Source organism: Antedon bifida, chromosome 4, assembly GCF_963402885.1.
Source record: "Antedon bifida chromosome 4, ecAntBifi1.1, whole genome shotgun sequence".
Classification (NCBI taxonomy): Eukaryota; Metazoa; Echinodermata; class Crinoidea; order Comatulida; family Antedonidae; genus Antedon; species Antedon bifida.
In genome coordinates this window covers 33,939,061-33,952,009 of record NC_136229.1, presented here as the reverse complement: position 1 = coordinate 33,952,009, position 12,949 = coordinate 33,939,061, and the positions used below count along the sequence as shown (strand labels likewise).

General features: G+C 32.0%; 1 protein-coding gene across 2 annotated transcripts; it reads left to right on the top strand.

The window, feature by feature from the left end:
- Positions 1-205: 205 nt before the first annotated feature.
- On the top strand, positions 206-12,634 carry LOC144840933 (centrosomal protein of 112 kDa-like). 2 transcript variants are annotated; one of them, XM_078697028.1, is made up of 27 exons: positions 206-275; positions 984-1,092; positions 1,334-1,400; positions 1,631-1,748; positions 1,851-2,008; positions 2,459-2,528; positions 2,657-2,761; positions 2,892-2,985; positions 3,120-3,256; positions 3,811-3,910; positions 4,291-4,409; positions 4,790-4,933; positions 5,178-5,332; positions 5,422-5,551; positions 5,834-5,926; positions 6,325-6,464; positions 6,602-6,737; positions 6,935-7,042; positions 7,336-7,518; positions 7,756-7,899; positions 9,239-9,325; positions 9,855-9,917; positions 10,069-10,121; positions 10,209-10,305; positions 10,524-10,613; positions 10,716-10,781; positions 11,105-12,634. In XM_078697028.1, the coding sequence occupies exons 2-27, from the start codon at positions 993-995 to the stop codon at positions 11,198-11,200; spliced, it is 2,853 nt and encodes a 950-aa protein (XP_078553154.1). In that variant the 5' UTR covers positions 206-275; positions 984-992; the 3' UTR covers positions 11,201-12,634. The 2 variants fall into 2 exon arrangements, with proteins under 2 accessions (XP_078553154.1, XP_078553152.1); XM_078697026.1 differs by having other exon boundaries at positions 2,657-2,767.
- Positions 12,635-12,949: the final 315 nt, after the last annotated feature.

Sequence of the window (12,949 nt, the reverse complement as noted above, 5' to 3'; positions counted from 1 at the left end):
ACGACCCACTGTTCCTTTTGTTGGGGAAATCAGCTGCTCTATATTCAGATCATGTGACGACTTTGTTGTTTAATCACATGCAATGATGTCATAAGAAAATAAGGAATCTACGGCCTGAACCGATATTTCATTCCACACTTTCTTCATGTTAGACCGCCATTTACTGGAATAGGATCGCTATTGATGGCGCGCGGAAACTGACAATTTGAAAACAAATGCTAGCTACTCTCTAAACCTAGCTAGCCTAGGCTGGGCCTATATTTTATAAATAAAGTGTAAGTTATAATTGCAATGTCGCCGCAAATGCAGTTCATCACACGGATTCCCATCACACTATTATTATAGGCCTAGGCCTAGTCACTAGGCTATTTGAAAGGCTATCTAGGCCTAAGCCTAGCTAGGCCCCTAGTTAGGCCCAGGAGGGCAGGGACGATTGAGCTGGAATTCGATTCAGCCCGGGTCGTTTCGGCCCAAACTGTTGTTTGGGACGTTTTGGCCCAAAATTGAGCGTCCCATATTTTTAGGCTAAAACTTCCCACATTTAGACTAACCAAATGATGAATGGAATGTTAATTATATTATAATATTTATGGCATTTATATTATTAGGGCCTATTTAAGTTGTATTTGTTCTTGATCCATTTTGTTGTAGTTTTTGTTTTTGAGAGGTTTATTTAATAATATTATTTAAATCTTGAATACTGTAAATGACAACCATCCCCCTCTGCTCACAACCCTCTCCCCCTTTGACTCTCAATCAACTCCTCGCTCGGGCATTATCATTAAGTAAAAAAGTCCACCAACCGATTCTACCTTAATATAGAGTAGTACTGTAGAACTACTGTAAGTGGGCTTGGACATTTTTACAAACCACCAAATTTATTGCTTATCTGCAGTTTATGCACTTGTTTCGTAATTTATTGTATCATAACGTTTTTTGATTGCCACTTCTAAGTAAATTTTTTCTTTTTTTTTTAAAGACAGTACAGTAAAATGGATTCAAGCAATGAGGCACGTAAACGTCATGATGAGGAGTTTGATCAGCACCTTGTCCAAATGAAGCCTTATGTCCTCAGACTTCCACACAAATCAGGTAAGTTTCATTTCTTGAATGAATTATCAATACAGTACATTACTTTCCCTGTCTGCAATAAACAATATATAAGAGAAAAACAACTACCTTTGCCACACAAACATTTGTGTCATCAAAATTGCCAACCAACAAAATGTATACAACTTAAGGCATCAGAAATCTACACATCTACAACAATAAAATCACAGGATGAAACTCTGTTTAAAATGAATATGTATAGTATAGTATACTTGTTTTGCAGATAGACAGTGTTGCGCAATGTGGATCAAGAAACTATGCGAACCAACAGGATCAGGCATTACAGGAAGGTGAGACTAAATATGGTAGTGATATGACCAAATATGGTAGTGATATGATATCATCATGTCCATATAATATGGGCACATCACATTTTTTCATCGCATAAAGTTTGATAGTGTAGACAGAGCTTAAAATAGGAGGAAATTGGAAACTTTTTCATGTGTACTACATTTGGCACTGGGACATAAAATATTCCTAGATGAATTTCTTTGTAGTTTTATCAATCTATCTTCAACAGGAGAAATCGTAATATGTATTCTAAACTCCTTCTGCACATGCTCAAAAGAGGTGTAATTGAAGTCCCATTTACTAGTAAGCCAGAAAGTGGACAACTGCCAACGTTTCCATCATACATGGTTTGTAGTTTTTTACTTTTCATATCCTCCATACACATAGATGAGACTACTGTGTGTGAAATGGATGCATTGGTAAATGTATAGTACATTTGTTCTTTTCAGGGTATCTACTTTGATGATCCAATTACTGTACAAAGTCCAAAAGGTCATTTCTTACCAGATTGGGTCACTGGGGAACTCCAAGCACCAAGTTCGTCATCAACACTTCGAAGCAGACAAGACTTGGATGATAAAACAGAGGTCACATGGTCCCATAGAAGGTTTGGAACTATTTGGTGTTTTCATAAATGACATTTGTTGCTGTGGCAATAGTTGTTCATTACTGAGCATGTGGACTGCCACGCTGTTAATTCATTTCATTTATTTTGTCAGAAAAGAACAAATACTGTACATTAAAAAAAATAAAAATGCATAACAAAACAAAAAAGAAAGCGTTCAAAATGCTGGTTAACCAAAAAGCGAAATGAATCACTGTCATGTGGCTCACCAAAATGGAAATTGAAAGAGAAAATACATTAAAATTAAATTCTTAATAAAAAATTTAATCAAATGGTTAAAATCTAAATATATGTCTTATTTGATAAGATAAGTAGTAATGTCAATGGTTAGTCCTGGATGAATTGCTTTGTACCACTTCAATAGATACTGCATTATTATTGAATATCCCAATACTTAATATTCACATGTACAGTATTGTCCACTTATTGTAGGCGAACTAAAACAACGGGTGACGTTCTGTCTAGTGACACTGATTTTGAAGAAAAGGTCGCAAAAGCAAGAGTAAGATTTTGTTTGATTTTTGTGCATTTTGAGTTAGATAATATTTAGGATACAAGAAATGTGAGTTTTTCACAGTTTATAAATTGGGGCCCATTTCTTTACTCTTAATTAAATCTAAATATATATAGGAAGGTATAAGATCAAGAAGTAAACAAACTTATGCATATTCATCAGAAGAGGAGAATCAGAATGGAGTGCCAATCAGAAGATTAAAATCTCCTCGCCATAGTAAGGTAAGGGTAAGCGTTTTTAATTGTTAAATTTTCTGGTTCTTCTAAAATGATAATTAAAAGTGTATGTCTATAAGTGTTATAGTAAATGCCTACGATATTTGGCTAGTAATATGTTGCATGTTTTCTTTAGGGGGATTCAAAACTGAAAAGTAACATTGAGTTTTCTGAGAGTGACAGTAATGGAACATCAAAACCTTTTATATCCACTAATAGGCTACTTAAAGGTAATAATAAGTATCTTCTTTCATATGATATATCCAAATCCACAATAATAAAAAGAAAATAATTGTTAATGAAAGTCATTATATATTGTCTGATAATTTATAACAAGTTGAATTAATATTATTTTTTATTTTAGTTTCAGTTAGTAATGATGAGGGCGCTATTGTTCGGGCTCATGAGAAAGAGATGGAAATGAAAACAAAAATGTTAGAGGCTAAATTCCATGAAGAAAAACTAACAATCCAACAATTACATGACCAGGCAATACAAAAGGTAAGCAACATCGATGTATTCAACAAATCACACTTAGGTGATACATTTCCCTTAAAGATGTATTGTCCCTTGAAACACAAAAAATGAAGGTCAAAATATTCAAAATTTAAATTGGCCATATCAAAGTAATATTAAAGTTATTCACTTTAAGTAGAAAATTCGAACCAAAAACAACAAGTTTACGTAATTAACAGGTAAATTAATTTGATTACATTTCGTCTGGAAAATCGTCGCGAGCGAAAGTAAACAAAGATTTCAAACCATGAGTATGCATGATGCTAATTAGGATTGTTTACAACTTGTCACGGTTGAGAATGTGTTTTCACACAGATCGCAAGGAAGTTTTATGATTATGCATACAGAGTAGCCAAACAAGCGCGTTGCATTAAGAGATATGTTTTGACCGAAAACTTTGACTGGAAGTCAAAGTTATTTTTTGTACAAAAAACATCTGTATTTCAGTTAAATGATTTTTTTTTCGACTAATTTTTGTTGAAAGTTAATAACAATTATTTCTGCTAAAGTCCAAGTTAATTAGAAAATTATTTTTTCAGATTCTTGACAGAAAGAATGCAGAACTTGAAGATATTAAGAACCACTACAGATCTAAAGGCTCAGAACTTGAAGAAAACAAAAGAAAACTTGACAAAAAAGGTTACAGTGATTTTGGACTACTATATTGAAATATTCTACTTATACTGGACAGTCAAAGACTGGTCTCCCAGAGGGCCTAGTTATGATATCAGTGGCTGTGATGTACTAGTACACCGGGGTAATCATCTACTCATCTCAAAAGATGTACTAGGTTCTTTAAAGTACACATGAGCTAGATGTGTACACTGGACATACGGTTTATAGTCCTTATTTGAGAAGACTCCACCAGAACCATGGAGCGAGTGAGCCTTGAACCCTTGCCGATGTTATGGCTACGTAATTACGGTTGCATTGTCTTAACCGCTCGGCCACTCACTTACATATATAATAACTTGTGTATGATAATTACAGGACTAATACGTTATTCGTTGTTTTGATAGTGAACATGTTGACCAATGAGGTGACTCTACTTAAAGAAAGCAAAGAGAGACAGGTAGCAGAAATGAAAGCATTGATGGAACACAAAGCTAAAACATCACAAAATAAACTTGAGAAAATGGTGAGGAGTCTGGAAAATAGTTTGTCATCACACATAGGCTACTTAACATGTTCCAAATTGAAATGTGAATCTGATGAGAGGAACTATAAAGGAAATTTGCTTAATGTTAAATAATGTTTTGAAAATAATAGAATACCACTTAGTACTAATAAGGTAACCCTAATAATTTTTTATGTAGATTTAAGTTAATTTTCTTCTCAACATCATGTATAGTTTTTTTTTCTCGTTTTTATGAATTCTTACTTTTTGTACGCTATATAATGTTGTCAATTTTAAGCTTGGACTTTATGAGCTATAGAGCTTCATTGTCTTTAGAAGCCCCAGACGATTTTTTATCAAACAAATAAATGTAATGTAAGGGTGTTTTTTTTTCAAAACAGATGCATGATGCTGTGGCAGATTTTGAACAAGAGAAACTTGAAATGCAAAAACTGCACACCAAAAATATTCAAGATATTCTACAAGATACCAATGCAAGACTACAGCAAATGGAGGAAGATTATGGAACTCAAGTGGACAAACATGTAAGTTAATAGTTTATCGTGCAATTACAAAATTGGGGGATCAAATTTGAAGCATTGTTGTGAAAAACAATGGGCCAAGTAATTTAGTACCTTATTTATAGAGGGTGACCCTAAACAGCATATGCTGACAATCAAGGGGCCTTCTTGATGAGTTATGTGTGTGACAGTGGCTGTGTGGGTAAGCTCATTTAGTATGTACCTATTTTGTTATTCAAAACAATTCTTTTCTTTGTCAATCATTAAGACGACCGTGATAAGGCAACTTGAGCTGCGGCTTCAGGAGTTAATGGAAGAATCTGAAAATCTTGCAGCGTCAAAATTAATCCTTAATGAGGAGAAAATGCAGATTAGTGAAAGAAATTACCTATTTGCAGAAGAACTTAGAACAACAAAAACAACGTATGTATAAAGTTCTCAAGTACAAATTACGTCAGAGTAGGGAAAAACTGGTGATGAATTAATCGATACGTTATCGTTTTGCTTAACAGATTTGAAACTCTTCAGCGGGATTACATTAGGCTTCAGGAAGAGAGCGAGAGAGAACAAAGGAACCTCCAGACAAAATCTGATGCCAGCATGGAGTACCTCAGACAGGAACATTCTCTAGCATTGGCCAAGGTAAATTTTCATAATAATTGAGGTGGTATAGCTTGCCAAATACGGGATCCTAAAATAGCTTAGTTAGTTGCAGATTTATAACCTAAATGGAACTATTGGGTAGTTATTCAGTGACAAAAAAATGTGCCCATATATGGACATGATGATGTTATATCACGACCATATTTGAGTATATCAATACCATATTTTTTTGTCAAACTAGTTTGATAGTGTAGACAGAGCTTTAGAATATAATCAATGTTGGTTTAGCTGTTTTCATCAAAATGTACACTTTTCATTCAGGCAAATGACACAATAAACGAAATGGTGCAACAAATTCAAGAATTAAAGAAATCTTTACAAGAGAGTGAACAACAGCGCCAACGACAGCTTAGAGTAAGTGGAATGCTTTTTTTTTCCCGTCAATGGTTATTTTTATTTCAATATGACATGAATACAGAAAAAGTTTACATAATAGACAACAAAGCAACTAGAATCATATTGAGGATCTATACTACAGTAGAATAATAAATTATTCTTGTCACGTATAAGACCCTTTTCAAACTAAAATAATATAATTAACTAAGTAAATAGCTTTAGTTAAGTCATGTTATATTTCTACAAAGTGTGTAAAAGAACACATACTGGTGGTTAGGTTAGCTGAACTATAATCAAGTGGTCAACAGGGGAAAATGTGTTTTTTTTAAATGTCTTTAAAAGCAAAATAAACTTCATCATTTGTATTAGTATCATCTCAACCATTTATAACTTCTTTTATGATTTGTATTGTTCAGGAATGGGAATCAGTTCAAAAGCAAGATAAAATGCATGTAGAACATCTTCATGAGAACAAAATACACAGCCTCAAGACAGAACATGAACAAGAACAACAAGAAACAACAAGAAAAATAAGAAAACTAGAAAATACTCTAAGGTAATCATTGCTACAACAACATTTTCACAGTTTACCATTCACTATAAATGTCCTCAGTTATAATTAGTAACAATAATCTTTGTTATCATTTTCTTATCAACTTGTTGTTTAGTGATATTATAATGTTTTTATTGCAGAGAGAAAGAAGAACAGATTTTAAAATTAATTGAAAACCAGAAGGCTCAGTCATTGCAGTCACAGCAAGCTATTGAGGACTTTAGAGATCAGATTGAGAAAAACTCATCCAAGATGTTTGATGATATGAAGCAGCAGGTACAGAACATTTAACATTTTAACCACTTTTGGAAGATAGCTCTGTAGCCTACGATGATATCTAGTTACAGAAAGATACAATGCAAAAGATAGACCATTACTGTATACTATCAACATTGTTCAACTGTAAGAGCTTATTTGAATGAAATGTTAAGTTTTTTTTTTCTATTTTGATATTTGTCTGCTCTTCTTGAAAGATGATCCAAGTTGAATCTGACCTTCAGATGTCAAAGTCACTCAGGGAACAGCAAGCAAGGGAGTTCACTAAACAGCATCAAGAGGAAATACAGAAATATGAGAACATGGTTAGTCTATGAAATGTTATGATGGTCATTGTATGTTACCCTGGTCATTTTATGCTACACTGCCGGTCAGTGATGTTTTTCTGTTTTGCTCTATATGTTACTCTGGTCATTTTATGCCACCATTTTATGCTACAATGGTCATTTTGTGCTACCATGGTCATTTTATGCTCTCGTGGTCATTTTATGCTACCATGGTCATTTTATGCTCTCGTGGTCATTTTATGCTACCATGGTCATTTTATTCTACACTGGTCATTTTATGCTACCCTACTGATAAACGATTTTTTGTTTAGCTTTCAGATCTGAGGCTCCGTTTTGAGAAAGAGAAAGTGCAGCTTTTACAAGATTATCATATTGAGAAAGAAACTATACGACAAAATCTAGATCAAGAATTAGAAACACAAATAAATCGATTACAAGGGGAACTTGGAAAACAGAAAAGTGCGGCGAAACACAAACAAGAAAATGATGCAAAGGTAACTACAATAAAATGACAATGCATTTTGTCAAATAGTTTCTCTGTATTATTACCAATATGCATGAATACCCTAGGTGGTTCTAATGTACATGTAGTTTAAAACATTTCCAGTACAATCCTGGTCATTTAGGCAGATAACCGTACAAAATGGTTAGATACATTTTCCATACTTATAAAATACTTTTAAAAGGCATAACAATTTCAAGTCTGTCATTATTATTTCTGTGCACTGTAGATAATTGCTGATCTTGAATTACATATAAGCAAACTCAAAGAAGAGCTGATTCAAAATAATTCCCTGCGAAAACAGCAGTTAACAGAACTGGGTATGTTAAGGGAAGAAGAGAAACAAACTGCTAACAGGGATTATCACTCACAGGTATGTTTTCTTATTTTATCCTATGTCATCACTTTTTTTAAAGATACAGTACCCCTGAAACAATAGTTGTTAAATGTTATTTTGTTGAATAGGCAATCTTAATGTCACATAATGTTTAAAGGGAAAAATGATTTGGAAGTAACCATTTATTTTGTCTTTTTTTATAAGCAAAATCATTATTTTTTTTGCCAAAATTGAATAACTACAATTTTGAGGAACAATACATGGCAAGATTGGAATATTGAATTGTACCAGTTTGTCATTGTTTTGTATTTTTCAATTGAATTATTGTAATTTATATTGACAGGAATTTGTTTCCAGATTTCTGTATAATTTCTTTTGTGTATTACGTATTGTAAATCCCAAGCAATTCAGTTTTTACTGCACTTTTTAAATATTTAATATATTATTAATTAGCATAAACAGATTATTTTACAAATATATATGGTTTGGAAATGGTTCATTATAATATATACCAGCTTTACAGCTTGTAACATATTTTACTGCCTCTGATTTAATTGATAAAAACATCTGCTTTTGGAAATTTAATGATATACAATCAAAGTAATGGATTCTCCGAACTATTTGATTATTTAAAAAATATTTTTTAAAAAAAGATTAGAAATTTTGCTGAAGTACCAATAATTTGAATTCGCAATACTGTATTAATTAATTTGTTTTAAAATGTGAATTTATCAAAAACAGTACAACCCTGCTTTTGAACATACTTCTCTTGAAACAAGAAAAATATGTTTTAATACCATGCCTCTGATTATTGATCATCTGTTTTCATTAAAATATTACAAATTTCCCCAACATTAAAATTCTTTACTGTAGTAACAAAACAAATTTTAAAAGTCTGAATCAACATATCAGATAATTGTACAGATGAACATTTGTTGAAACAAATCGTAGGAAAAAGAAATATACACAGACCTTTATTACTGCATTTTATAGTTTTGTGAGTTAATATTGCAAGTGTTCAGGTATTGACACTGTTATACAATTCTTATATTATTGTTGATATTTTCACAAGCTTGGACAATAAATCTTGTAGAAGACCTCATAAAATGTGTCATTTTCTAATTTCTAATTAAAATTTCAGTTTTATATTTCTACTTATATAGTAAACTATCAATCATAAAAACTGATTCTGTCTTGTGTTATTATTTCTAGTGAAACAAAATCTTAAATTTTTGTTAATTCGTATCAAAACGTATTCAAATCTTAAATTTGTGTTTGTGTGACTTTTGGTGTGGCGCCATGTATATGGGATGATTGATTATTATCAGGAGTTTGAATGCTCAGAGATCGATTAACATTAAAGTTTACTTCACAGCTGACTAGATTACAATCAGAATTGGAACAGAAGCGATTACAAGAGCACCAACAGCATACCATTGAATTAGAAAAGACCATTGAACAAGTGAGCAATTTAATTTAATTAAATTCCCAGAGGTTTTACAAAAAATATTGATTTTTTTTTACAACTGCATATTGCTTTTAACTCTCTTGTATTTAACATATTATACGGCATTAGCAAATTAATGATTCAATTATTTGTGTGATGTTATATATGAATCACAGTAATGGATTCTAATTATTTGAATATTTAAAAAATATTGTAAAAAAAAGAGATTAGAAGATTTTGCTGAAGTAGCAATAATTTGAATTTGTAATACTGTATTTAATTAGTTTTGAAATGTGAATTTATCAAGAACAGTACAACCCTGCTTTGGAACACCCCTATTTAGGGGATACTTCTCTTGAAACGAGAGCAATATGTTTTAATACCATGACCAACTCAAATCCAGGGGATACGTCTATTTAAAGGACACTGTTAAATCCTGAGTGGTGTCCTCTTGAAAGGGCTTCTACTACTGTATTCATAAAAAGTTGCATTGCATGATATATCATCTTTATATTTTATACTGGACAATGTTTTTGTTTTTTAGTCAAATAAGAAATTGAAAGACATTGACAAGGAATACAAACAGAGGTTAACCAAATCAGCTGAAGTGAGTATAATATTAATTGATAGCAAACAACATTACAGTTGATAAATGTGAACATTTATGTAGTGTTTGAAATAAAGTAAATTACCAAAAAGGGAAAGTTTCTTTCCATTTTGTTTGTATTTGAATTTGTCTTTTTACAATTTATCAACAGACAATAGCAGGCTTAAAGACTGCAGTTGAAGACATGAGACAAAAATCTAAAGGGTGAGTAGGTATCTTTACATTTTATGAATGCAACAATTATATTAATTACAATTCTTTTCTCATAAATAAATGATTATTGTTTATCAGAGAGAAAACCACAGCACAATTTGAGAAAAATGAAATGAAAATGAAACTACATGAAGAAAAAGAGAACATGAGGCAAATTCACGAAGCTGCAACAAGGGTAGGGGTTTACATTTTGTTATTTTCAACAATTTGAGAATTTTAACGTTCATGAATCCTCTTTTTTTATCTTTTTGTTTGAATGTCATCTGTATATTTTTGTATTGTTTCAAGAGGGCGTCTTCAAGCCAGGTGCACACCTCAGGTGTTACACCTAGTACAGATTATGAATAGAACAGTTTTTTCATAGTTGTTACCCATCTTTTTTTGTGGTTGTAGGTATTACAAACATCGTTAGACTCCAATAAAAACAAAGTAAGACAACTGGAGAAGAGGCTAAAACAAAAAGAATTTGAACATAAGGAACAAGTTAGTATTAATATTTCATTAATTGTTATAATATGTAGTAATTGTATATATTGATGGTTTTTTACATATTATGTAATTAATGATTTGTTTCTGCTGAAACAGATTCTCCTGCTGAAGCAAGAAAGTGAGAATAGACTGAGAGATATGATGCCACAGGTTGTACATCAGGTGATGGGACAAAATAGTTATTCTTATAACATATTTAATAATATTATAATAATGTATTTATGCATATACATTATAAATGAATAAAAAATACAGGAGGAGGGCAGACTTGATTGCCCTTAGAAAAGACAATATAAATTATAATTTAGAAATTAAATTAAACTTGAGCTTATCAATTCCCTTTTTATTTAGAAAGAAATGTATAGGTTGCTGAGGTTGACTAATATGCCAATAAAAGCCTATTTTGCCTCATGTTCACACCGAATAATATTGTCATGTTTTAATTCTACAAATAACAGTGTCATTATTGATTTTTTTATTTTTAGGAACTGGAAAAAACGATATCATTGCTAAAGAATCAAGTAAACATGCTACAGCAAAGAACTAAAATGATGCAAGAAGAAATAGATGCAAAGAACTGAAACGTCGTCGTTCAGTCATGGACCTATAATTTAGGTCCATGGTTCAATCTTGGTAATTCCTCTCATTATTGAACAAAGAATATCTTGCCAAACAGTGTTCTTGCCATGTATATTAACAAAAGATGATAGCGCTTCTGACAGTGATGGAGAATAGTGTCCTCTTTGTATTATGATATTAATACAAAAGGCTGCGAGGTGGATACTGTAAGATACGGAATGCAGGGCAATACAGGTGAAAGTAGTCCACAGGAATAGCAGCTTGGGGTGAGATCTTGCTTACTACGATTGGGGTGAGATCTTGCTTACTACGATTGGGGTGAGATCTTGCTTACTACGATTGGGGTGAGATCTTGCTTACTACGATTGGGGTGAGATCTTGCTTACTACGATTATTGATAAACAGTTACCTCTGACATTCACATATCGTGAACGTGTATCCTTAAGCTCTGTCTAAACAAATATTAAACTTTTGTGACAAAAAAGTGTGATGGTCCGAAATATGTAGGTGAATGACATCATCATGCCCATATATGGGCACATCACATTTCTTTGTCACATAGTTTGATAGTGAAGACAGAGCTTTACATTCCATGTTCCATTGCGTGGAATGTCTATCTTAAGTGGGTTGAAAGGGAAGGGAAAAACACTAGCTACTGCTGCAAATGTGTCCAATGCCTTTGAACATTTTCAGTCGTTCAAAGTCTTCGTTTCTGTTTTATATAAAAGATGTTGTTAAGGACGGGTGATGGTGATTTTTAAATGTTCGCTTCCAGCAACTAACTTTTTTTCAATGAAACATTTTCTACGTCAAATCCGAACAAAGCCGCAAAATACCTTTTTTTATGCAACAATTTATACAATTTTTGAATTTGTAGAAAGTAATATTTTATTATAATGTATATATAAGAATATTAATTTATTCCTAGCTGGTAGGAAATATGTTATTTGAAATGTAGTCCTATACTTTAAAACGTTTTATAATTATTCATTGTTATCCAGTACAGTATGTTACTGGTTTGAAAATATTTAACAAAGAAAATAAATATGGTAATTGCTTTGATGTCTTTGACTTGAAACGACTGATAAAATGTTACCGATTTTAAAACCTATTTCCCTCATTATTATTCTACATTTTTGTGAATATTTAACACGAAAATCGATGCATCAAAAGTCAGTTTCTGTGTCAACCGGAATATGGCATAGTTAAACAGAGCGTCCCATTTTTGCTATGAGCGTCTTTCTATCACCCTTATGTGAAACGCAAATGGATTTAGCCGTTGGAACTACATAAAGTTGTTTCATATTGCATATTATGTTTCTTTAATAGAACACCTCGACGTGTAACTGAACGCTGGGTAAATCTTAAACTAAATATTTGATGGCTATTAAATAGTACTATATTCTGAGTATCACACTACTTTGGCATTTGTGTAGTATTCAACAACAACCTTAAAATTCTTTTTTTTTTATTTAAAGAGAAACTAAGATTTTGTCCCTCTTATTTACTTATTTATTTTTTAGTACGTTATAAAGGTTAGGAGTTTGACTAATGTTGGAATTTATGATCTTTGTATTTGTTAAATAAATTTTAAAAACGTTTAATTTATAAGTAGAAATGTAGAATAATTGCTCTACAATAGTTTCCAAATGCATGCGTTACAACCTAGTGGAAACCAAGCTTTACTCTGCAAAATCTGCGCCAATAGAAAACTTGATTCGTCTGAACACAAAGTAATCGTGTCGCAACAT

Bases quoted from the DNA above. Each gene is read 5' to 3' on its own strand.
- LOC144840933 (XM_078697026.1), top strand. From the start codon at position 993: ATGGATTCAAGCAATGAGGCACGTAAACGTCATGATGAGGAGTTTGAT. The intron at 4,934-5,177 runs GTAAGTTAATAG...TCAATCATTAAG, and splicing joins GAACTCAAGTGGACAAACAT to ACGACCGTGATAAGGCAACT. The intron at 5,927-6,324 runs GTAAGTGGAATG...TGTATTGTTCAG, and splicing joins AGCGCCAACGACAGCTTAGA to GAATGGGAATCAGTTCAAAA.